At 37.5% G+C, this 23,742-nt stretch overlaps 2 protein-coding genes across 2 annotated transcripts in view; both read left to right on the forward strand.

Annotated features, from left to right (window-relative positions):
• Window positions 1–3,405, forward strand: part of LOC306855581 (glutamate receptor 1-like) — a gene marked incomplete at both ends in the record, with an annotated part of 68,941 nt that extends 65,536 nt beyond the window's left edge. The window contains 2 exons of the mRNA XM_079394345.1: window positions 1,158–1,292; window positions 3,247–3,405. Of these exons, the coding sequence (XP_079250471.1) occupies window positions 1,158–1,292; window positions 3,247–3,405 (294 nt within the window). The remainder of the gene's footprint in view (window positions 1–1,157; window positions 1,293–3,246) is intronic.
• Window positions 3,406–16,523: 13,118 nt separating this feature from the next.
• Window positions 16,524–23,470, forward strand: LOC306855696 (magnesium transporter NIPA2-like). The gene is made up of 6 exons (XM_079394506.1): window positions 16,524–16,799; window positions 17,621–17,884; window positions 18,192–18,248; window positions 18,560–18,650; window positions 22,218–22,378; window positions 22,460–23,470. The coding sequence occupies exons 1-6, from the start codon at window positions 16,760–16,762 to the stop codon at window positions 23,059–23,061; spliced, it is 1,215 nt and encodes a 404-aa protein (XP_079250632.1). The 5' UTR covers window positions 16,524–16,759; the 3' UTR covers window positions 23,062–23,470.
• Window positions 23,471–23,742: the final 272 nt, after the last annotated feature.

Consider the following 23,742-nt stretch of genomic DNA (forward strand, 5'->3'; position numbering starts at 1 on the left):
CTTTTGCTGTAGGGTGTCAGTAGGAAATATCAGTTTACATTTTCAAACATTCATTTTGCCATTAATTGTAATAATCCAGGAGTCTGACAACAGCCAGTGCTCCCCACAGAGATCTGTTCTCACCATCATCCAGACAACGTCTCCAAGATGCTATAAGAGACCTTCCTGCAAAGCTACCTGAAAAACTATGTGCAAGTGCACCTAGGGATAAAGCTGCTTTAAACAAAAAAGATGGTCACACCAAATGTTGATTTAATTTAGTTAATAGAAGTTAATTGATAAAGAAAATCTATTTATGACATTATTTTTGACAGCATTTTACACAAGTGCCCAAAACTGTAGTACTGTAGCGTTGCAGGTAGGTTTCTTGAAGCATCTTGCCACAGTTGTTCTGGATTTAGTCTGTCTCAGTTTGTTCTGTTTCTTCATGTCATTCCTGACAGACTGGATGATGGGGTGAGGTCAGATCTCTGTGTGGAGCACTGGCTGTTGTCAGACTCCTTGTGCAAACACAAATCTCACTGGATTATTACAGTTAATGGCAAAAAGAATGTTTGGAAATGTAAGATGATATTTCCTACTGACACACTACAGCAAAAGATAGAAATAACTGACTTAAAACTATTTTTAGCTGGTGAAAATATGCTAGTGTTCTAATAATTTTGAACACCTCTGTACCTGCATGGTTTAAAAAAAGCACTATATATTTTATATAGCTATAGTTAAAATGTAAAAAGGGAGTTTTATTGGTTTGACTGATATTATTATAAAATATTATTTTGTTTATATTTATAATGCTTTGTTAAACATTAATCCACTATGCAGAGACAGCCAGAATTTACTGAAAGATTAATATTTGTTCCAAGCTTGCAACTGATGCATGCATTTGCATGATTTAGGCAGTTCTTTTTTATTGCTGAGTCATTTTATATACTGCGACCGAATGAATATTATGAGTTACCCATTTAAATATATAGTGAATGAATAAGTATCTAGATTTTGTTTATGTGTACATTATGTCTTAGATCTGTAAATATCATTTTGTGTGTTTGAGTAGCTGTGCTAGAAAGAGATAATGTATGTTTGTTGCTCTCCTTTACATGTGTTCGTGTGACAGATCTCAGTGCAAGTGTTTGATTGTCGTCTCTGCTCTGCAGGATAAGACCAGCGCTCTGAGCCTCAGTAATGTGGCTGGAGTTTTCTACATTCTGATTGGTGGGCTTGGGCTGGCCATGCTGGTGGCCCTGGTTGAGTTCTGTTACAAATCAAGAATCGAGTCTCAAAGGATGAAGGTGTGTATGATAATCCAGGGTCCGGCATCTACAGCCCAGTATAGTGCAATATTTAGATCTATCCACATTTAATTATGGGCTTTGTGTTTGGCACTTATAATGTTTTATAACTGCTATTGTATACTGACCTCACTTCCTCTGGGGGATCTGGCAGAGGAACGTGTTGGCATTTAAGAGGTAATTGTGGGTGGGTGTAAACATCATACCACCCACTGCGCCTCTCTCTAATCCTAGAGCGCATTGCTCTAGAACGCTTACAAAATTAAGAAGAATACAGTGACTTATATAGATTTAATTACCCACAAACACATGTGGTGACTCATCATTTTCATTTAAGGTCCTTCAAAGGGAAATCTGAGAAGTAATTTTAAGACATGGTTTATGAAACACATGGTGTTGCCTAAATATATTTTTCAGACAGTGTCCAGGAACAGCAGTTTTAAAATGTAATAGATTATCATGAAATAATTTCCACATGAAAATGTGTTGACTTTTTTTTTAATATAACAGGACGTTTGAGAGTGGGACATATCATATATACATATATGATCTGTGGAACATAAAAAAAAAAAGATGGTCAGTGTGGTATAGTGTTGTTTTTGGATCAAGTTCATTTTCATTGTATGGACTAAAACATACATGTTTTGCAGAAGAAAAAAGCCATACAGGTTCGGAACAACATGAGTTAATAATAACAATTGTTTTATTTTTTAGTAAAAGTTCGCCCAAAAATGGAAATTTGCTGAACATTTACTCACCTTCAGGCCATCCAAGATGTAGATGAGTTTGTTTCTTTATCGGAAATTTAGCTTTAGATCACTTGCTCACCAGTCAATCCTCTGGAGTGAATGGGTGCCATCAGAATGAGAGTCCAAACAGCTGATAAAACATAAAAATTAAAGTTTTATAAAATCCATCTCCTGTTGTCCTCTCACATCAAAATCCACTGGCATTTTTGTTTAGAATTGTTTTGGACTGTTTTCACTTGCAAACAGTGCTTGATCTGTACGTATTTCTCTCCTGATTCAGAAAAGATGACTTTTCACACGAGAAAGCAACAATATGGATTGAGGACTCATATGACGTTAAAAATGTCTTGATGGATTTTTTTTATTATAAACACACAGCTTTTTGCTTCACAAGACATTAACTGATGGACTGGCGTTGTGTTGATTACTTGTGGATTATTGATAGATGGTATTTTTCAGCTGTTTGAACTCTCATTCTGACGGCACCCATTCACTCCAGAGGATCCACTGGTGAGCAAGTGTTGTAATGCTAAATTTCTCAGAATATAATGAAGAAACAAACTCATTTACATATTGCATAGCCTGAGGGGTGAGTAAATATTTAGCAGATGTTCATTTTTGTGTGAACTATTCCTTTCAGTTTAACACCGCTAAATATTTTTACCATGTATTTTGTGTCACACCATCTTCTTCAGCAACATGCCACTCTTCTCTCTTCATTCTTCAAGTGTTAAGATATTACAATCACAGAACAGCCACATTTAGAATATCACAGCAACAAATCGTTGTTGCTTGCAGGCCAATTAGTCTGCATCAGCCCGAGCAACATAATCCCCAGCAATCCACTGAAGTGTGCTGGATTTAAATCATTTATTCGTCAAGGATGTACAAGCCAACATCCACATCATTAGCTCCAGTTTCAAGCCTATAGGGTTTCATTATGTAAAATTGCTACATGAGAGAGTGGCTCCAAGTTAGTGTGGCACTGGTCTCATCATTGCTGCACTTGATGGCTGTTATTTTTCACCATTTCTTATCATGAATCATTGCCCGCACTGGCTGGAGCAAATAAATGTGTTTATGCGTAATTGAGGTTAGAGCTGGCGCAAACAGTTAGCCGGCTTCAAAACTGCACCGTTTTTCCGTGCTGCAATGCCTGCACAGTGTGCTGTCTGAGCAGCTTCTTTGTGTTTCTTTTCTCCTAGCAAATCATTGATGCGGCCATGCTCGGCTCCACACTGACTAGGATGGGCAGCGGAGGTGAGAACGGACGCGTGATGGCCCATGACTTCCCCAAAGCGGCACAGACTCTGCCATGTATGGGCCAGGCAGCCGCCATGGGCCTCAGCACCACTGGGATGTAAACAGCCATTAGCCTCTCCGAGATCAGGGGACATCAGGAGACCGATGGAAAGAGTGGGAGAGGACATGAGAGACACTGCAGCGTACCGCTCGCCTGCCACTGAAGTACTGCCAAATGGATTCATGGAAACACTCTGGGCTCCAAATCAAATTAGATAAGGAGGGAGAAAAATTACTTTTCTAATATTAAGATGTTTTTTTTTTTTGGAACTTCTCCGGTGCAATAAGGAGACCATGCGTATGGTGTTTTTGTATGAAGCATACATTTTTGACAAAACTGAGAGGTTTCCCTCAATCTCATAAATTACTGACAATTGAACTGCAGTGTCCCCCCCCCCCCCCCCCATTTTATTCTTTTCATCTGCCTTATGATGTATCTTTGATACACATCTCTGTTTGAGGAACTTTTTTGCCCAAAGTATTCTTTAATCATAGTTACATAATTATTTATCAAATAGTTAAAAGGAATAGTTCACCAAAAAAAGAAAAATTGCTGTCTAATTTGTATTGTGGATGAGTATGTTTCTTCATGAAAACAAATTGTGAAAAATTTAGTATCACTCACCAATGTAGTGAATGGGTGCCGTAATTATGAGAGTTCAAACAGCTGATTAAAAATATCACAATAATTCACAAGTAATCCACACGACTCCAGTCCATCACTTAATGCAGCTTTTCAATTCACAAGACATTAACTGATGGAGTTGTGTGGATTACTTGTGGATGATGGCACCCATTCACTGCAAAGGATCCATTGATGGACAAGTGATGCAATGCTAAATTTCTTCAAATCTGTTCCGATGAAGAAACCAACTCATCTGCATGTTGGATAGCCTGAGGGTGAGTATATATTTATCAAATTTTCCTTTTTGGGTGAACTGTACCTTTAAGGTGAAGTGTGTAGAATTCTGTGCCAGAATTGCAAAAATAATGACCTCTGTCTGCCATTGGTAAGACAAACAATTAGTCCTGTCCTTTCATTTTTTAATCAACTATCCTTTTACCATTGGAAAAAGTTATAGACTTCATCTTTAAGAAACAATTCTGAATGAAATTAAATGTTTGACTGATGTTGTCCCATGAAAAGCTAGGAAGTGTGCTACATCAATATGTCAGCTTCATTGCACAGTCTACAAATGTCTTCCTTTCCAACCAGTTTGATTGGCAAGTCTCTCTAGGGAAGGTGAGTTCTTCCATAGGTTCGGAGAGGCTGATTACCAGTCCTGTCATTATTACCGCTGTAGCTCACAGTCTCACCCCTCACTTACGAACACTTGGATCAATCACCACTTTCCCGTCCATGCTCCCCGATAGAGTCTGAGATTTGAAGACGTCAGAGAGAGAGAGAGAAAAGTGGGTATAGGCTACGCAGTTCCAAGTTTTGGGTTACTGTTTTGCCAGTTCCATTCTGTCTTCCTTGCTTGGTTTACATGACATTTTTCTGTTGAAGTAGCTGATGATATGAATAGTACATCCCACACTCAACCGCTAATGAGGTCGGTGTACACAGATGCGACAGTATCAACAAATTCAAGGGCAGCATGAGCACCGTCGACTTAGAAGCCCTAAAACTTATGTTTGTAATATTGTCGTTGTAATAACAGTTGAAATATTGTCGTGTAAACACCAATTCCATGAAAAGTATTTTATGGAAATCTGCCAAATAGCTGACACACGGACAACAACATAAATTGCTCATGGTGTGAGATTAATAGGGTGATTTAATAGCCTGACTCTAACAGTCCATTAGAGAGGAACAAAGCTCTGTGGCGATGGCTTGTTTGCTTCAGTCGTTGCTTTATGCTGTAATAAAATGAAGCCACTTTTGGATACATAGACGGGCAACAAATGATGATATTCAAACCTATCAAATCTTAAAACTTTCGAGGTGCCACATCTGGCCTTGTGCTTCTCTACCAGACTGGATGCACTGATTCAAGCACAGAACGGGATTTTAGGTGGAAGATCACAACAGAAGAGATGAACTCTAATGGACTGATCCATTAGAAATTATAAACAAGCAGAGGTAAAACTGAATGTCAGTACTCTAAGCACAAGATCTTTATTCAGCCATTCAGGAGAACTTTCTTTGTCGGGAGCTTTTCTCTCTTTGTATCCTTCCTCAATACTTTGCCATTGGACCTTCAGCGGTTATGGATCGTCTGTCATTTTTATTGCCAATTCCATTTGTACAAATAGAGAGAATCAACCATAAAATGACGTGGAACATCTGTGCTGACAAAACGGTGCTTTGTGGCCTTTGTTTTCCATTCGATGGGTTATTAGTTTTGTTTATTATATTTTGAATTATTTCTGGTCTTGTATTTAAAGTGTAATTCTGTATTTAGATGTTTCTTTGGTTGGTTTTGCACTTCTAGTCTTGACTAGGGCTGTCAATTGATTAAACATTTTAATCGAATGAATCACGATATACTGATTAATTAGTCAAATTAATTACATGCTGTATATCCATGTTTCCTGAGAAAGAAAACTAATTTAAAGTTAATTTATTAATCATTTAAAAATACAACATTATTGTGGCATGACAGCTTTAAATACACAATGTGATTTATAAATATTGTCAGTAAGTCGGTATATATTTTTTTTTACCATGAGCACTTGTCTGAGGAAGTTTTCTCTTACTGTTTTTCAGCATTGTGTTAATTTTATTATTGCTTTTTTTATTTAATCAGTAAAACATATTACCTTGACAGCCCTGTACTTCAGCCCTCCTCTTTTTCACATTCACGTCACAAAATACCTTTTAAAAACGGCAGCAAGATGTAACAACAAGAAATCAACGTGTTGACAAGGAGTATTCAGAAATAAACATTTTCTTACTAAACACTTTTTGTTTCACCTCAATTTCTGCTGTTTTGACGTATGTGTCTATTCTCTTTGTCGCTCTCTGTTCTTAACTAGTTGACATTTGCATTTGTTTTAAGAATTAATGATGCCAAATCTAGAGTCAAGTTATCTACTTCTTCTGTTTCTTCTCATCAGATGAATTCATGTCCATGACTGAACTGCACTGATACAGAACATCTTGTTTGAGCTCTTTTGGCTCTCAGAGTGCTGTATTGATCTTGATAAATGCCACATTTGTTCTCTTCCTTCTGTTTCCCCCATAGGCCTGGCCTTTCACGCACTCACTTCCAGCAGAGGAATAGCTCACGCTCAAGACATAGAAAGTGCCAGAGGCTTTCGTGCATTTGCAAAGTGTTCAGAAATTCAGCACTATCTAAACTCGGCTAATTGTGTGCCTACAGGTATACATTCATCTCTGAGAGCTGAAGCTGAGAAGTTTTGTCTTTAGGGTTATATTGAGGTGCCTAAATTTAAGACACAGCTTGAATTGCAGTTCTGTTCGGTGACATTAAAGGGTAGTTCATCCAAAAATTACAATTCTGTCATCAGTTACTCACCGTCAAGTTAAATGAGTTTCTTTCTTCTGTTGAACACAAAAGAAGATATTTTGAATTTGAAGAATATTGGTAACCGAACAGTAGCCATTGACTCCATAATATGGAAAAAAGTCGATGGCTACCAGCAATTGTTTGGTTACCAACATTCTTATGTTTGTCAAAAGTAATATAAAAAGCTTATGAATACTTAGAGCTACAATCCAGAAATAATTTGGTTAATTTATACTGAACACGTACTGAAGCAGAGTGAATCACTGTTTGCTAAAAGAAAAGAGATCCTGTGAGATCAGTACAATGTTTGATCTCTTTTAAAATGACTGTAAAAACAGCTACTTCTGATCTGCAGCTTCAGTCTTTTGTGATCTGCCATTTATACTCATTCTTGTTCCTCCTTTCAAATAAAAATAATATTAGTTATTACATTATATTTTAAATATAGTAAAATATATTTTAAATTACAATATTATGGCAAGAGAAAGTAGGCCTTATACCCTAGATATACACTACATTGCCAAAAGTATTGGGTCACCCCCTTCTAATGAACAGGTTTGACTACTTAAGTAATTTCCATGAGTACAGATCTTAATGTTTAAGCATATAATGATATTCTAGGGAATTGTGTGCTTCTAATTTTATAGCAACAGTTTGGACAGAAGCCTTTTCTATTCTAACATAACAGTGTCTCTGTGTATAAGGCAAGGTTCAAAGAGAAATGATTGATTCAGTCAGTGTGGAAGAACTTGACTGGTCAGCAGAAAGCAAAGTCCTAATCTCAGGAACAAGTTTGAGTAAGTAAAACTCCTATCTGCATCTCAGCTGAACACCTCTGGGGCCTCATTTATAAAGCATGCGTACGCTCAGATTTGATTTTATAGTGTGCGTGCGCTTAAATCCACGCAAGTGCTCATATCTTTTTTAAAAAAGGTCTTTGACATGGAAAAGTACTTACCGCCACGGTGCGGTAAACAAGTTACTGTGACACACCCCCCCCCCCCCCCCCCCCCCCCACTTTCCATCCTCTCCCCTCCTTGCTGAACGCGATCGATTTTGAAAGCGAAAGTATCGATAAAACAGCGCACACATGAAAGCGATTGCACGCTTTAGCGAGCGTCAGCAACTGCACGCGATCACAGATTGCACCCTCTGTGAAGAGAGGCGTACGCACGTCTTTTTGTGCGCACGTTCGTTTTCTCTGACTCGCACTTATGCACTTTTGTTAAATTATCTTAGAACAAATTTAGAACGATTTCTGTGCAACATTTTATAAATGAGGCGCCTGGTTTTAAATGCAAACCTTGAGCCAAAAACTCATCACCAAACACCAATGACTTGTACATACACTGCATGGACAAAAGTATCGGGACACCCCTTTTTTAGAACAGAAGAAGGAACTTCCAAAACTGTGGCAACAAAGATAGAAACATCATTTATGTATTTAAAAATTGTATTTTAAAACTATTATAATCTAAGTGGGAGAGAGGGGGATGGGATTGGGAATGGTCCTCGAGCCGGGATTCGTACTTGGGACACCCATAGCGCAAGAGGCTATTGGTGCCAATGGCAATTCAGTTATTATTAATAATCATTTTATCTGAGATGCATGTAATGAGTGTAAAAGCTATAGCAACACTTCATGGTTTAAAAGCCATTTTAAATCTCTGTGTCACAAAGGATGCAAAACCAAAGTCAGATCTGACTGAAACCTCACTCAGAAGCTCATCATTCCGTAAGCCAAAAAAAAAAACTCATACCGATTTTTTTTTTTTCAGTGATCCTAAAACAGTTGTCATGCCAACCCTAGCACTTCCATGCCTTAACTTGGGAAAGAGCCTAATTGTTACCAACTTCTGTCCCTAAGCTGTTTTTCCACATCATTTACTTCTCCCACTTTCATATTCAAACAAGCAGATTGCCTTCGAAATGTTTTATTGGGAGCTAAGTGGAAATAAAAACAAACACTAATATTAAAGTGTCCAGTGTGTTTACTAAGAATCACTCTGGACGCATTGCATTTAAAGAGAAAATACTTAATTATAACATCTAACACAAGAGCTGCATGCAATTCACAAGCATAAAAGCAAGAGGGGGTTTATGCATGCATAATAAAGTCACCTACATTCATCAGACTTTCGATGGATGGCCTGCATGCTGAAGTCTGATATCTATGACAATTATAATGACCATAATCTGGGTAGTGCCCTTGTCATTGATGTTAATTCGTGCTGATAGACATTGCCATCTGACTTGCTAATAATAACCTCATCCAGTTCTGTTCTGTTATTGAAATGATGTTTACTACCTATCTGTCCTATAAAAAAAAAGTAGCTGTGCTGGGGAACAACATCATCTCTCTGTGTGGCTGTATGAATTGTTTTTCAGAGCTTGTGTGGGAGGCAGCAAGCAAGAGTAGTGCTCCGTTTTGAATGATCATGGTAATTAGCGCACCGCACACACTGAACAAATGCCATCTTGAAAACAGAACATGCACAGACAAATGAAAACAGGGTATTGCTATGAGTGACGTTTTCCATTCTCATCTCTCTTTCAGTTGGCTAATATGACATTTGCATGAGCATGAGAAACGGGCAGGATGGAAAAGGTATGTTGAGACAACACTGATAACTCTATATCACATGATTTTGTTGTTTGTTGAAGATGGAAATGAGGAATAAAATGACAGGTTTATAGGCTCAACCATCTATCATTTGGAGTAGGCCTATTGATTTGATAGAATCTACAAGCGAAGAATGAATCTGAACTGTGTTGACACTTTTAACTCTAACAACATTGTTTATTTGACCCTCTTTAGCCCCTGTCCGGATTCTAATGAATTTATAATGTCTTTCAGCTCCTTTTTTATCCATATAATCACATTGGAGATTTTGTTTAGATGGACTGGCAGAGTAAAACAAAAGTCCTATTCCACCCTGAGTGACCTTTAAAATGGATAGTTTAAAGGAAATATCTCAACAAGAAGCCAACTTTATCACCTGGTTTGACTTCAGATGATTTTCTCTTCGACAGCAGTCGAATAGCAGAGTTGAAGCCATGTTTTGTGTTTATTATCTTGCAGTGACATCAGCTGGCCATTTATAGAATTGTCCTGTAATATTAGTCTGCTTTTTAGGGTATTTATTTATTGCATTTTGCTAGTGGATATTTAATTTTATTTGACGCCTGTCAGATTTATGTTAATGTTTGAATCATTGTTCACTAAAATAAGAGAATCAGCCCAATATATATTTGTTTTGTATACTGTATATACATTCAAGATCAAAATCAGAGAACAACCTATAATTTCCTAAATATCAAGGTCACTGCTTTGTCCTATTTGAAGTTAAAATAGGAGTAGAAAGGCAGTTTAAGGATATTTCATAAATTAATTGTATTCTGAAGCACAGTATAAAAAACATAAATGAGATATTTGAAAAAAGAACACTGATCAAAATTAGAGAACACTTACAGATACTTCCCAGTTATTGGTGTTAATCTGGCACCTGGTATTAATTTCCTTAATTACACAACAACCCCGGTTTAACTGGCAGCATTCCTTCTAATTTCACTGGGATTGTAAAATTGTGGGCTGCTCTGACTGAAACCCTGCGAAAAGAGGTTGTCCGGATAAAGGCCACTGCAAGAGAAGCTGGTCATTTCAAATCTGTGATTTCTTGAATATTGCAGGTTTAGGTTTACAATGTCACTAGTGCCCTTCAACGGAGTGTCTATTTACACTAAGTGCAAATAGCCCATCTTGTTGGCAAAGGCTATTTACACTAACTCCGCCCACTAACGTGTGATTGTGTGATCAGTTTCAGTGGCGTAGATGGTAAGGCGCATGCTTTTTGACGCGAGCGACCCGAGTTCGAGCCCACCTTTTACCAAACATTTTTTTCTCCCTTTTCAAATCTCATATCGCATCAGAAAGGCATTTATTTTCAATAAAAATGAAGGAAATAATCAAAAAGTTGAAAATAAAGTATCGGGTAGGTGTAGGGAGGGCTTTATTGTCCCAATAAGGTGGCATCCATTTAATAAATTTGAATTAAAATTATAATTTACACTCAGTATGTTATTATTGCGTACTGTTTTATAATGTACTACAATACTGAGGTGCAGATAATTGCCACTATTTGCAATAAGTAGTTGCAAATCTTGCTATTTTAACATAGTGTAAATAAAATCTATAGCTATTTGCACTTAGTGTAAATAGCGTCTATCGCTATTTACACTTAGTGCAAATAGCCGCAGCCAAAAAAATATGCTATTTGCACTTGGTGTAAATAGCATCTATTGCTATTTGCACTTAGTGTAAATAGCGTCTATCGCTATTTACACTTAGTGTAAATAGCCGCTGCCTTCATTCAAATGCATGAGAGGACAGCACAATGTGGAGACTCTTAATGGAGAATTGGTTCAACACTACAGCTGAAATTGCTCGCAAGGTGAACGCTGAACAGGGTAAGGATATGTTTAAGAGAAGTCGGACTGAAAGCACACTCTGCAGTGACCAGGCCTCTCATCAACAGTGTAACGGGGTGAATGAGATGTGAGGATCCATTTGCAAGCTTTTATTAATAAACATAGAAAAATAACAGGCAGGGTCAAAACACCAGCAAACGGGTATGGCACGGGCAAGACACAAGAGTAATCCAAGGGCATGCGTGGGTCCTCGATCGGCGAACAATATCCAGAGGGCTTGAGAAGAGGGGTAGTCCGATAACCTGAGCAATAATCCAAACGAGGTATACACAGAGTCCGAAACGGTGAGACAAGGGTAAATCCAAGATACAAGGACAGGAAACGAGACTATAAACAAAATCTAAACTTAGACTTAGAAAACACAGAATGGCTCGGTAAGGCAGCTAACACTAGGAGAGTGCTAAACGCAGAACAATACTCGGCAAAGACAGAGAGCAAGTTCAAGGCTTATAAAGCGTGTGTAAACAGTGCAATCAGCTGTGTGATCAGAACAATGTGAGATTGGTAACAGCTGTGTTGTCAGTGCAATGGATGATGGGAATTGTAGTTCGTGGGTGAAGTGCAACAGTGTGGTGCAAAAGTCAATGTGATGGAGGAGTGACCTCTGGTGGTGAGTAAACGGAAGTCCACAGACCAGATTCGTGACAAGAAGAAAGAATCAAAAGGTTACTCTCACATTTGCTGAGGAGCATGTTGTGTGGAGAGAGGAGAACTGGTCCAAAGTTCACTTTAGTGATGACAAGCAAGTTTAATTTATTTGGGTCTGATAGGAAACATCTTGTTAGGCGTCAGACTGAGGAATAACTGAAGCCCGAGTGTGTAAAGAAGTCAGTGAAAGGTGGAGGAGGAAGTGTCATGGTTTGGGGGAAGTTTTCTGTAGTAGCCACATGGCAGGATGAATGCAAATGTTTATCGGAACCTCTTTCAGCAATATGCGGTTCCTTCCCTGCAAGCATCTCCCAATCAGCATGTCATTTTCATGCAGAACAATACTTTTAGAGCAGTTCCTTGAAGCTAAGAACACTGAAATAATGAAATGGCAGGCCCAGAGTCCTGATCTAAACCCAGTTGAAAATCTCTGGAAAATTCTTGGTGACAAAGAAACCCTGTTTCCAAACTATGGAAGAGAGTGGAAGAAAAGTGGACCAAGATCACACCAGAACAGTGTGAGAAACTAGTGATGTCCTGTAGCCACAGTCAGATGTGCTGAAGTCATTCAAAGCAAGGGCCTCTACACTTCCTACTCATTTCTGACAGTCTGCCAGATATTCTTCAAAAGGTTTATGTAAATATTTGCATTTTGCTACTGGGTAACTTTTTATTTTATGCTATTTTATGACTGCAAGATTACTGTAACCTAACATTTAACCCTACATTTGCACCCTCAATCTCATGCAATTCAGTGGAACTTGTGCTTATGCAGCCAGTGTCAAGGGAGTTTTGTGTGAGCACACTTGCTCTAGGTTACCAGTCTCCAGGTGGTTTGCAATAGCCCCAGGTGCTCTATTTAAAAACTGATTTTGACACACCTGAGAGCAACAGAATAACTGCTTACCAATCGAGTTCGAACAGGTCATGTTATTGAAATGCGGAAGTGACAAAAAATGTCCGAACTGATTTGCATATACAACAACTCATGTGTCTCAAAGTTCTCCTTTCTCATAAGAGTGTCAAGCACATCCTGATCCTCCTCCAAATGAAATGCAGAACTTAGTTGCAAAACAACAACATATGGCACTGAGGGAGATTAAAGTTTAATGAGCATAAGCCCATGCAGTGATCAAAATATAGTAAGCCTGCTAAACGGTCTCTTTTAATATATAAACAACACTTTACAGCCATTCTAGAATTGGGGGTACATTTTGCGTCTCCTAGATAAACCTTTCATTATTTTTCAAAAACAAAAAAATTATTGAAACCGTTTTGAATAATTACACAAATTATATCAAGCTATCACTAAAAATAATATTTATGTGTATTTAGGAACACTTTTGTCTTGAAAATATTAAATTAAAGACTCCCTCTATACCTATTTTTGACTGTCTATGCCGCCTGAATCATACATTCAGCTTCAATTATCATGAAATAATTACGTCTAATTTTAATTTTTTGGTGTGATTACTCTACTAATTTATGTAAACAGTTGCAGAATACATCTATTTTCTGTATTATTTGTAATTTTAGTAATTAAAAAATACATTTTGTGTCTGTCCCTACGTTCTGGTCAACTCTGTTAACTCTGTTATAAAAAGGCATAACAATTTTTAAAGCACTGATAGAAAAAGCATGTGACTTGCTCCAAGTGATGTCACTTCCTCTGGTGGGAAAATCTGAAAGGCACTGAGGTATGTCATTATTCCTCTCTCATTCATTTGTACAAAATGTTTAGGATACACCAATAGTAGATTAAATATTTGTCAAATCTGTTATTGTGATATTTCAATGAATCTCTCATTCACTTTTTTAAAAACAATAATATGATGAAAATGCATAAATTTCTGTTTTAGACATGCCATGTGGTATCTGGTTTGAGGTTAGCATCTTGAGCTAAAGCACAAAATGGAGGAAAATGTCAACTCTATTATTGTCAACTCTGTTAGTGGTCTAAAAAGTTTAATGATAACAGAGTTGACAATGATTAACAGAGTCAAATGTTCCCCATCACATTTAAGCGTTTTGTATTATTTTACAAATATGGATTCATTTTACTGTAAATTATACATTTGTTGTTGTATATCATTCCAGGTTAAGGAAAAAAAAAGATAGGTAAATGAAGCTGTCAGCAGCAGAAAGGCAGCGGCAATACAGGGCACGGCGAGATGCCGACCCTGTAAGGCAGGCAGAAAATTTGAGAAAGGACAGAAAAAGATGGCACAAAAGGAAAAATGCAGGGCAGACAAATGAAGTGTCTGATCTGTGTGAAAGGGAGAAAAGGTACAAGCGCAGGTATTGGAGAGAGGCACAGCAGAGGTGCAGAGCAAAAAGGCAGAGACTTGTAGAGATGACACCACCACAAAGTCCTGAACCAGACCCTGAACCACAGATATCCAGATAACATTAGGTCCAAGAGTAGAATTTTATTTAGGTTATGTAGACACATGCAGATTGAGGAAAGTTAAGTTCTGTGATAGGACTGTCAACATAATAACTGAACTGTTTCCTCCAAGATGTTGTGTCTTAAAGGTATACTCCATAATTTCGCATGGTCTGTTTACACATTTTAATTAATAGTGCACTGTGCAACTTTGGAACTGCATAGGAATTCTCACCCCACCATTACTTAAAGGGTTACTCCACCCCAGAATGAAAATGTTGTCATTATTCACTTACCTCTATGTCGTTCCAGACACGCTGGAGCTTCGTTCGTCCTCGGAAAAAAATGTAAGATATTTTAGATGAAATCATTGACTACCTGTTAAATAACACGGTCAAGGTCCAGAAAAGTATAAAGACATCGTCAGAATACTCTATCCTGGATTTCATCTAAAATATCTTAAATTGTGTTCAGAAGACAAACAGAGCTTTTACGGGTTTGGGACGACATGGGGGTAAGTGATTAATGCCAAAATTTGCATTTTGGGGTGGAGTATCCCTTTAAAAGACAAGCCTGTTTTGTTCTAATGTTTATAAATACAAATGTAAACATATGGCTTACAAGTAAACTAAAATTCTAGCAAACTGCTATTTCTTAGGTTCAACAGTGCAGATTTAAATACTAAATACCAAAATATGAATTGAAATAGGCTACTTAAAATTTTTATTAATTAATGAATTAAAAAATTTTCAGACAAAGGCAGTCAGGACGAAGAAAAATAAAACGGGAAAACTCCAAATTATACAGAGAAATTGAAAAATTGAAGATTTTGCTGAAAAAGAAAACTACTGTCCGCAAATCCAGAAACGCCTCCAGAGACTGACGTGTGTGCCTGAATCCCCTCGATCAAAAACACGGAAGCAGTTAGGAAGACATAAAGTCCCTGCAGAGATTCAAAAATCCCTCTTGTTTCATAATGCAGAAATAAACAAAGACATATGGGCAGAAATTGCCAATAATTGATGTGCATGCCCAGATTGAGAGCAGCTGTTGAATTTTATTTTCCAGACACATGCAGTTAATTTTCAAGTTCATGAAAGATCTGTAATTTGTATTTGTTAAGATTAAATAGTTGTTTTTACATTTAAAATGGTTTCAAAAGTTTCAGAGTGTGACAGAAAACGTTGTTGTTTTTGGACTTATAACTATGGGTGGTCAACTCTGTTATTGATATCAACTCTGTTACCATCAGTGTCAGCTCTGTTTGTTTAAGATTTTGCTTTAAAAATATCATTATATGTGTTCTATTGTTAAATATTTTTTTTAGAAGCTGATTAGCCTAAATAGTTTTCTTACTACATGAAATGTGGTAGAATTTCAGTCATTTTTAAAGCTATTTTTAGAGAAAATGCACAATATCTTGGCAACGTTTCAGTTAAAGGTGTTGATATTTTTTACTCTAAAATAAAAAGTCAAAAATTTATCAGGCTTAAAGTTGAATTAATTGATGAAAAGACAGAAGTTATCTTAGTGTAGAGAGTGTTTTAAATTTTGTCACATTTGTTAACTGTATATATTGGACCCAGTTTGTCTATAACAGAGTTGACAGATTTTTCTGTTCGTACTTAGATTTTCAGAATAATTTTTAAAAATCTTACAAGTTTAAGATCAGCAAATATTGAAAATATCAAATTTGAAGTGTGTTCTATGAAAATAAAAAAGTTTAACATAAAAAGAAAATCCTATTTTTGTCTTCTTTTTCTATTTGAAATGTACCCGCAATTCTAGAATGACTAAGCATGTCTTTCTTCTTGATCTCTCCTTAAACCCGTTATAAGACAAACTGGTTCTCCAGCTTCCTGAGAAACTTGTCTCAGCAAATACCACAGCAGTATCAGGTATCTGCTGTTCTGAAATTACAATACAAACAAGCAAATAACGACTATTTTATTGGATATTATAGCTATTTGTAGGCTTATATGTCTAACTCTCTAAACAGTAACACCACGTCCTCGTCCCTCAATCAATATAAATGCCATGTTTAAATAGGAAGTTTAACAAGTGTTTGAGTTCTGCTCATGGTATTATGAAGAAGGCCGTTACTATCCCTATTAGTAACTGCAGGCTGGTTATCACGCGTGGCCGTGTCACCGAGGCGCTGTTTGGGCGTGGCAGTGTACCTGCTTTGCTCGGTGGCGCATCTCAGGTGTCGTGTTTTCCTCCGCTGTGATTCTATGTAGTTACGTGCGGGGTTAGTAACGACGCAGAAAGTGTATTCTGGCATATTCAAATGAACCGAGGCGAAGTCCGAAAGAAATATGTTTACCTCGTAGTTTATTCTGATACAAAATTTTAGTTTTTAAATGGCTTCATTTCGATAAGTTTTAACCCGTCGTGTAAATAACAGTGGGTGACATAATGAAAGACATACACCTGACATCCGATTCATGTATTAATGGTAAGAGAGTTGTTTTTCAACGACTACCGTCGACTATAACTTAACTTGCAATATGATTTTATTATGTGCTTGTGTGTTTTCGTGCATGTAATGTGAAAACTGCTTTTGGTTGGTTATTTGTAATAGTTGCACGTTATAGTTTCGACTCATCAATGTGTTCTTCTTTGGAAAGGATATGAATGACTTCATGTTTATGAACATTTGCTAACATATTTGTTTAAAGGACAAACATTCCTTATTGTATGATGTCAGCCTTTCAGTCAATGACAGATAATTGTTTATGCCTGTACCTTTGGTTCCATTGTTCCCTATAAAAACACTATGCAAACTATCTTTAAAAGGTGATTTATAAACGAAGGTTCTTTAGAAATGAGATGGTGGCCATGAACGATGATTATTATTATTAAAATGAGTTGTATAGGCCTATAATAAGTTGTGCAGCTGTTGTCAGATCTTTTATTAACCTTAAAAAATTCAGACCAAAAATCTGTAATAAATAATTTATATAACAATTATATATGTATTAAAATGTTAAATAAAAAGTAACAAAATGGCAGCCTGTAGTGATGAGTTCATTGCCCTTTCTTGCCATTGCCCTTTTAGCAATGTTGATTTAGCAGTTTCATGTCTTTTTTTTTTTTTAAAGTGATTTAAAAAAATAAAAATATTTTTTTTAATATAAAAACTGTTTAATCTGAATAAGCATTTTTTGGGCGGTGTCATAATTTGTTTTGAACAATTTTGAACATTTACCCTAAACAAATACAGTGGTAATGTAATCTATTGTTGTAACCTATTGTCCTCTTTGTTCTTGTGATCAGGTTCAGTAATAAGGATCTTCTGTCCCACGTCCGCCTCTGTTTGTGTGTTTGACACGGGTGTTGGCAACGCGTCTTTTAGTGTAGACAACTCCAATGAAAACTCTACAGTCAACACAGCAGCTCTGACCATTGACAAATGGAGCAACTACAATTTCTGGATAGGCTTGACGCTGGCCGTGCTCTCAGCTTTTCTTATAGGAGGAAGCATTATCCTGAAGAAGAAGGCGTTGCTACGTTTGGCCAGTACTGGGGAGACGAGAGCAGGTAAGGTCATTTGCATCAGTATTTACATAATACAAAGAGTTCAAATGTGCCAGCAAGTTCTGGTGAAATAACCCTTATTAAATGTTTATATTTTAATATTCGGAATGTTGAGTAACTGGTTTTGTTCGAGGGTATTTGGATTTAACGCTTAATTATTTTACTCAACTGAGTTACAATTGTGAAATTGGTTGAAACTTGATACTGGTTCCTTCTTTGTTTGTGCTTAGCTAATAATGACAGAATCACCAACATGCTCTGTTTTGTGTTCTTAAACAAACTGCATACGTGAAAATCCTTGTCTGTTTAGCTGAGGGAGGTCATGGGTACCTGAAGGACTGGCTGTGGTGGGGAGGCCTTTTGACAAGTAAGTGCAATGCAAAGCATCTGCAAAAATAAAGGTGCTTCACCATGCCATAGAAAACCCTTTTTGTCTAAATGGTTCCATAAAGAACCTCTAACATCTGATGAACCTTTCTGTTTCACAAAAGTTTATTTGTGGCAAAAGAAGGTTGTTCAGATTATAAAAAGGTAAGGAAGAGATGGTTCTTTAAAGAAGCTTTGACTGAATGGTTCTTTGTGGAACCAAAAATGGTTCTTCTATGGTATCGCTGTGAAGAACCTTTTAAGCACCTTTATTTTTAAGAGTGTTGGATAATATCCTGTTGTTTTTCGCAGTGGGTGGTGGTGAAGTGGCAAATTTCACAGCGTACATGTTTGCTCCAGCCACAGTGGTGACCCCTTTAGGAGCTCTCAGTGTTCTTATAAGGTAACGGCACCGCCCTTATTTACCCTCGCCAGTGGTTTGCTCCACACAATGCTGTGTAAACTTTACAAGTCTATGAGTGAGAGGACTAGTATATTTTGAAATATGTAGGACTGTAATGTTAAACATCCTGAATTGTAATACCTTTTATGCAGATAAAGCACAGTTGGCTGAGCTATTGCCTCCTGAGATCCTGAGTCCTCAGTAGAGGACATTATATTTTAATGAATTTATAGTCTGAGACTGTACATGCCACAGACTATACATGTCCTGTACAGAGCACATGCAGGGCTTTTCAGAGATACCAAATATTTGGAAGTTTCACCATGAGCACTCTCTCTCCTTGGTCTTCAAACATGGCTCACATTAATTTAGTGATCAAATGTGACACTCTTATGGAAATATGATAATATTTTGTAAGGTAACACTTTATTTTAATGTGTCATAATACAGAGTAATTACCTAATTAAGTACTTAGTTACATGATAAGTACATTTTGTTTCATGTAAGTACAATGGTTACTACTAAGTTATGGAACAGCCTGTACTTACAGTTTGTAATTATTTAGATGTAATAGGCAGCTACTGTTACACATATGTAACAAACTGAGTATGTTACACCGCTACTAGTACACTTAAGTACAATCTTGTTACACTTTATTTTAAGTAGCTAATGCCTGTGTAATATTCTGTAATTTTAATGTAATTAGAAAGGTATTACATGTATTTAAGCTGTGTACTGGTGGGTTAAATCAAACTAAGGTGCAGCTGGATAAGGTGTACAGTATAAATACAGTACACTTAAGTAAAATCTTGATACACTTTATTTTAAGTAGCTTATGCCTGTGTACTTACATTTGTAATTACGTTGTATAATGTCTGCAACACATGTAACAATCTTTTGGTTACACAAGTTGCTGTGTAACAGACTCGGTCTGCTACAGTATGTGTAACAGTAGCTGCCTATTACATCTACATAATTACAAACTGCAATTACAGGCTGTTCCATAACTTAGTTACATGGTAAGTACATTTTATTGCATGTAAGTACAACGACTACTACATACAGTGGGGCAAATAAGTATTTGATACACTGCCGATTTTTCAAGTTTTCCCACTTACAAAGAATGGAGAGCTCTGTAATTTTCATCGTAGGTACACCTCAACTGTGAGAGACAGAAAATATAAAAAAATCCAGAAAATCACATTGTATGATTTTTACATAATTAACTTCCAATTTATTGCATGAAATAAGTATTTGATCAGCTACCAACCAGCAAGAATTCTGGCTCTCACAGACCTGTTAGTTTGTCTTTAAGAAGCCCTCCTATCCTCCAATCATTACCTGTATTAATTGCACCTGTTTGAACTCGTTACCTGTATAAAAGACACCTGTTCTCCCACTCAATCAATCAGACTCCAACCTCTCCACTATGGGCAAGACCAAAGAGCTGTCTAAGGACACTAGGGACACAATTGTAGACCTGCACAAGGCTGGGATGGGCTACAGGACGATAGGCAAACAGCTTGGTGAGAAGGCAACCACTGTTGGCGCAATTATTAGAAAATGGAAGAAATTCAAGATGACTGTCAATCTCCCTCGGACTGGGGCTCCATGCAAGATCTCGCCTCGTGGAGTATCAATGATCCTGAGAAAGGTGAGGGATCAGCCTAGAACTACACGGGAGGACCTGGTCAATGACCTGAAGAGAGCTGGGACCACAGTCTCAATGGTTACCATTAGTAACACACTACACCGTAATGGATAAAAATCCTGCAGCGCGCGCAAGGTCCCCCTGCTCAAGCCAGCACATGTCCAGGCCCGTCTGAAGTTTGCCAAAGACCATCTGGATGATCCAGAGAAGGCATGGGAGAAGGTCATGTGGTCAGATGAGACCAAAATAGAACTTTTTGGTATAAACTCCACTCGCCGTGTTTGGAGGAAGAAGGATGAGTACAATCCCAAGAACACCATCCCAACCGTGAAGCATGGGGGTGGAAACATCATGATTTGGGGGTGCTTTTCTGCAAATGGGGACAGGACGACTGCACCGTATTGAGGGGAGGATGGATGGGGTCATGTATTGCGAGGTTTTTGGCAACAACCTCCTTCCCTCAGTAAGAGCATTGAAGATGGGTCGTGGCTGGGTCTTCCAGCATGACAATGTCCCCAAACACACAGCATGGCAACTAAGGAGTGGCTCCGTAAGAAGCATTTCAAGGTCCTGGAGTGGACTAGCCAGTCTCCAAACCTGAACCCAACAGAAAATCTATGGAGGGAGCTGAAACTCCGTGTTGCCCAGCGACAGCCCCAAAACCTGAAAGATCTGGAGAAGACCTGTATGGAGGAGTGGGCCAAAATCCCTGCTGCAGTGTGTGCAAACCTGGCCAAGAACTACAGGAAACGTCTGACCTCTGTAATTGTAAACAAAGGTTTCTGTACCAAATATTAAGTTCTATTTTTCTATTGTATCAAATACTTATTTCATGCAATAAAATGGAAATTAATTATTCAAAAATCATACAATGTGATTTTCTGGATTTTTTTATATATTCTGTCTCTCACAGTTGAGGTGTACCTACGATAAAAATGACAGAGCTCTCCATTCTTTGTAAGTGGGAAAACTTGAAAAATCGGCAGTGTATCAAATACTTATTTGCCCCACTGTAAGTACTTAATTAGGTAATTACTCTGTATTATGGACACCTTAAAATAAAGTGTTACCTTTTGTAATTATCATTTAAATCTAACTAATTTTTAAACTGTTTGTATAAATCAACATCCCAGGAAAATGTTATGGGGTTTCAAATCAAAATATGACTTTCTGTTATGAAACAGGGCGTTGATTTCATTCATGTTTCATACGCATTTTGGGAGAGACAACAAATGAATAGGGAAATAAATTATATTTCAATATTCCTAATAAATCTTGACAATTATTACTCCCATTATTACACTTATTTTTTTCATTATATGTTGCCCCAAGAACACATTAATATGCAAATTAGATACAGTGTATAGACACATTCAAAGTTCAAAAGAATAGCATTTATTTAAAATTGAAATAATTTGTAACATCGTAAATATCTTTACTGTCACTTTTGATCAATTAAATACATCCTTTAAATTTAAAGTATTCATTTCTTAAAACAAAAATTCTTACTGACCCCATATTTATTGTCCTTCCCCCAGCCTGTCAACTCTCTCCCCCAAACAAACAAACATTGAATGGTTTATTTATTGATACAGCCTCAGCAGAGGCTGAAATTATGTCTTGCAATGTCATTTTAACACATATTAGATATTCAAAGAACATGTCAATTGATAATTTCAATAACAAGCAGTCAATTCATCATGATATGATTATTATAAACATATACCAAGAATATCTCGCTCACTGATCTCCACCTTCATCTGCCAAGGTCGTGAGATTATAATCGAATCCCTCGCATGTCCATTTCTCAGTATGAGTGCATTGATTCGGTTTATGGCCTTTTGTGTTTATTTCTAGTGTTTTCATTAGTACTAAATGGAAAGGTACTAAAGTTAATGTTTATTTACTCTCTTCAGTGCAGTTCTGTCCTCCCACTTGTTTGGAGAAACAATGAATCTGCTAGGAAAACTTGGCTGCATGCTCAGCATACTGGGAAGCACTATAATGGTGATACATGCACCTGAAGAGGAAGAGGTGACGACGCTTACAGAAATGACACAGAAACTGCTGGATCCTGGTTAGTGTTTATATACCGTTAGTTATAGAACCGAAAACATGTTGTAATGGATAACAGCAGCTTTTTCTGCTTCTCCTGAAGGTTTTCTGGTGTTTGCCAGCATCCTGCTGGTCACTTGTATGGTCCTGATCTTCTGCGTCTCTCCTCGCTTCGGTCAAACCAACATATTAGTCTACATCAGCATCTGCTCTCTGCTCGGGTCGTTCACCGTGTCCTCGGTCAAGGGCCTCGGCATTGCGATCCACACCATGTTCTCTGACCTTTCAGTGGTCCGTCACCCTCTCACTTGGATTCTTTTGCTGACCCTAATTGGATCCATCATCATCCAGGTCAACTATCTGAATAAGTCGCTGGATACGTTCAATACGCTCTTGGTGTACCCCATCTACTACGTCTTCTTCACCACTGTAGTCCTGAGCACCTCCGTGATTCTCTTTAAAGAATGGGGAGCCATGTCAGGAGTGGATGTGGTGGGCACCATCGGGGGCTTCTTGGTGATTGTTATTGGGGTGAGCATGCTACACCTCTTCAAAGACTTGAACGTGAGTTTTGAAGATCTAAGAAGCAACCTTTGTCAGCCAGAAAGCCCGTCGAAGAGGGAGGACAAGCACATCCTCATAGAGAACATAGAGTGCCTGCCGCCCATGAGAGAGGAAGGGCCCAGAGTCTTCATCATCAGCTGAGATTTTATCAGATCTCAGCTAGTTTGAATATACAGTTTAGTAATATCCTCACACTTAATCTTAATTGTTGATTTCTCTTCTGAAGGCTGTTGTACAATGACGCAGTGATTTGGATTGGCTGCTGCTGAGTATGGTGATGAATCTGATAATGCAGATATTTTTTTTGAAAATATTATTTGGCTGTTACTCAAGAATTGAATGAACTTTTAGAAACAGCATTAAACAGAACATGACGCAGCAGAACTTCAAATCTTGCTGCTGAGAACTGCCAATGAAGCATATAATATACACATTTTTTTTTCCTCTTGGATGGAACTGTGTGAGTGATCTTGAAATAGATCGGTCAATCTAAAATATTTACATAAATTTTGAATGAAAAATAAAGATTATATGTTTCATATTTCACAGGAAATGTATTGTTGTTTGTCTAAAAAACTTCATGTTGTTGTTTTTCACATACTGTGAGACGATTTACAGACATCCCACTCTCTGTACCTCCCCAGTTTATGAGAATATATAATGCCTACAATACATGAATTATATTTTATTATATTACAGCCTGTTCATTTGTGTAAGCCGTGTAACGTCACAGATTTTTGGCAAATAAGAAGACAAGTGGTCATATGAAACACATATGAAACGCATGTAAGTACCAGTAAGGTGTCTTCCCTGACCACTTGT

This window comes from Barbus barbus, assembly GCF_936440315.1.
Source record: "Barbus barbus genome assembly, chromosome: 36".
Taxonomy (NCBI): Eukaryota; Metazoa; Chordata; class Actinopteri; order Cypriniformes; family Cyprinidae; genus Barbus; species Barbus barbus.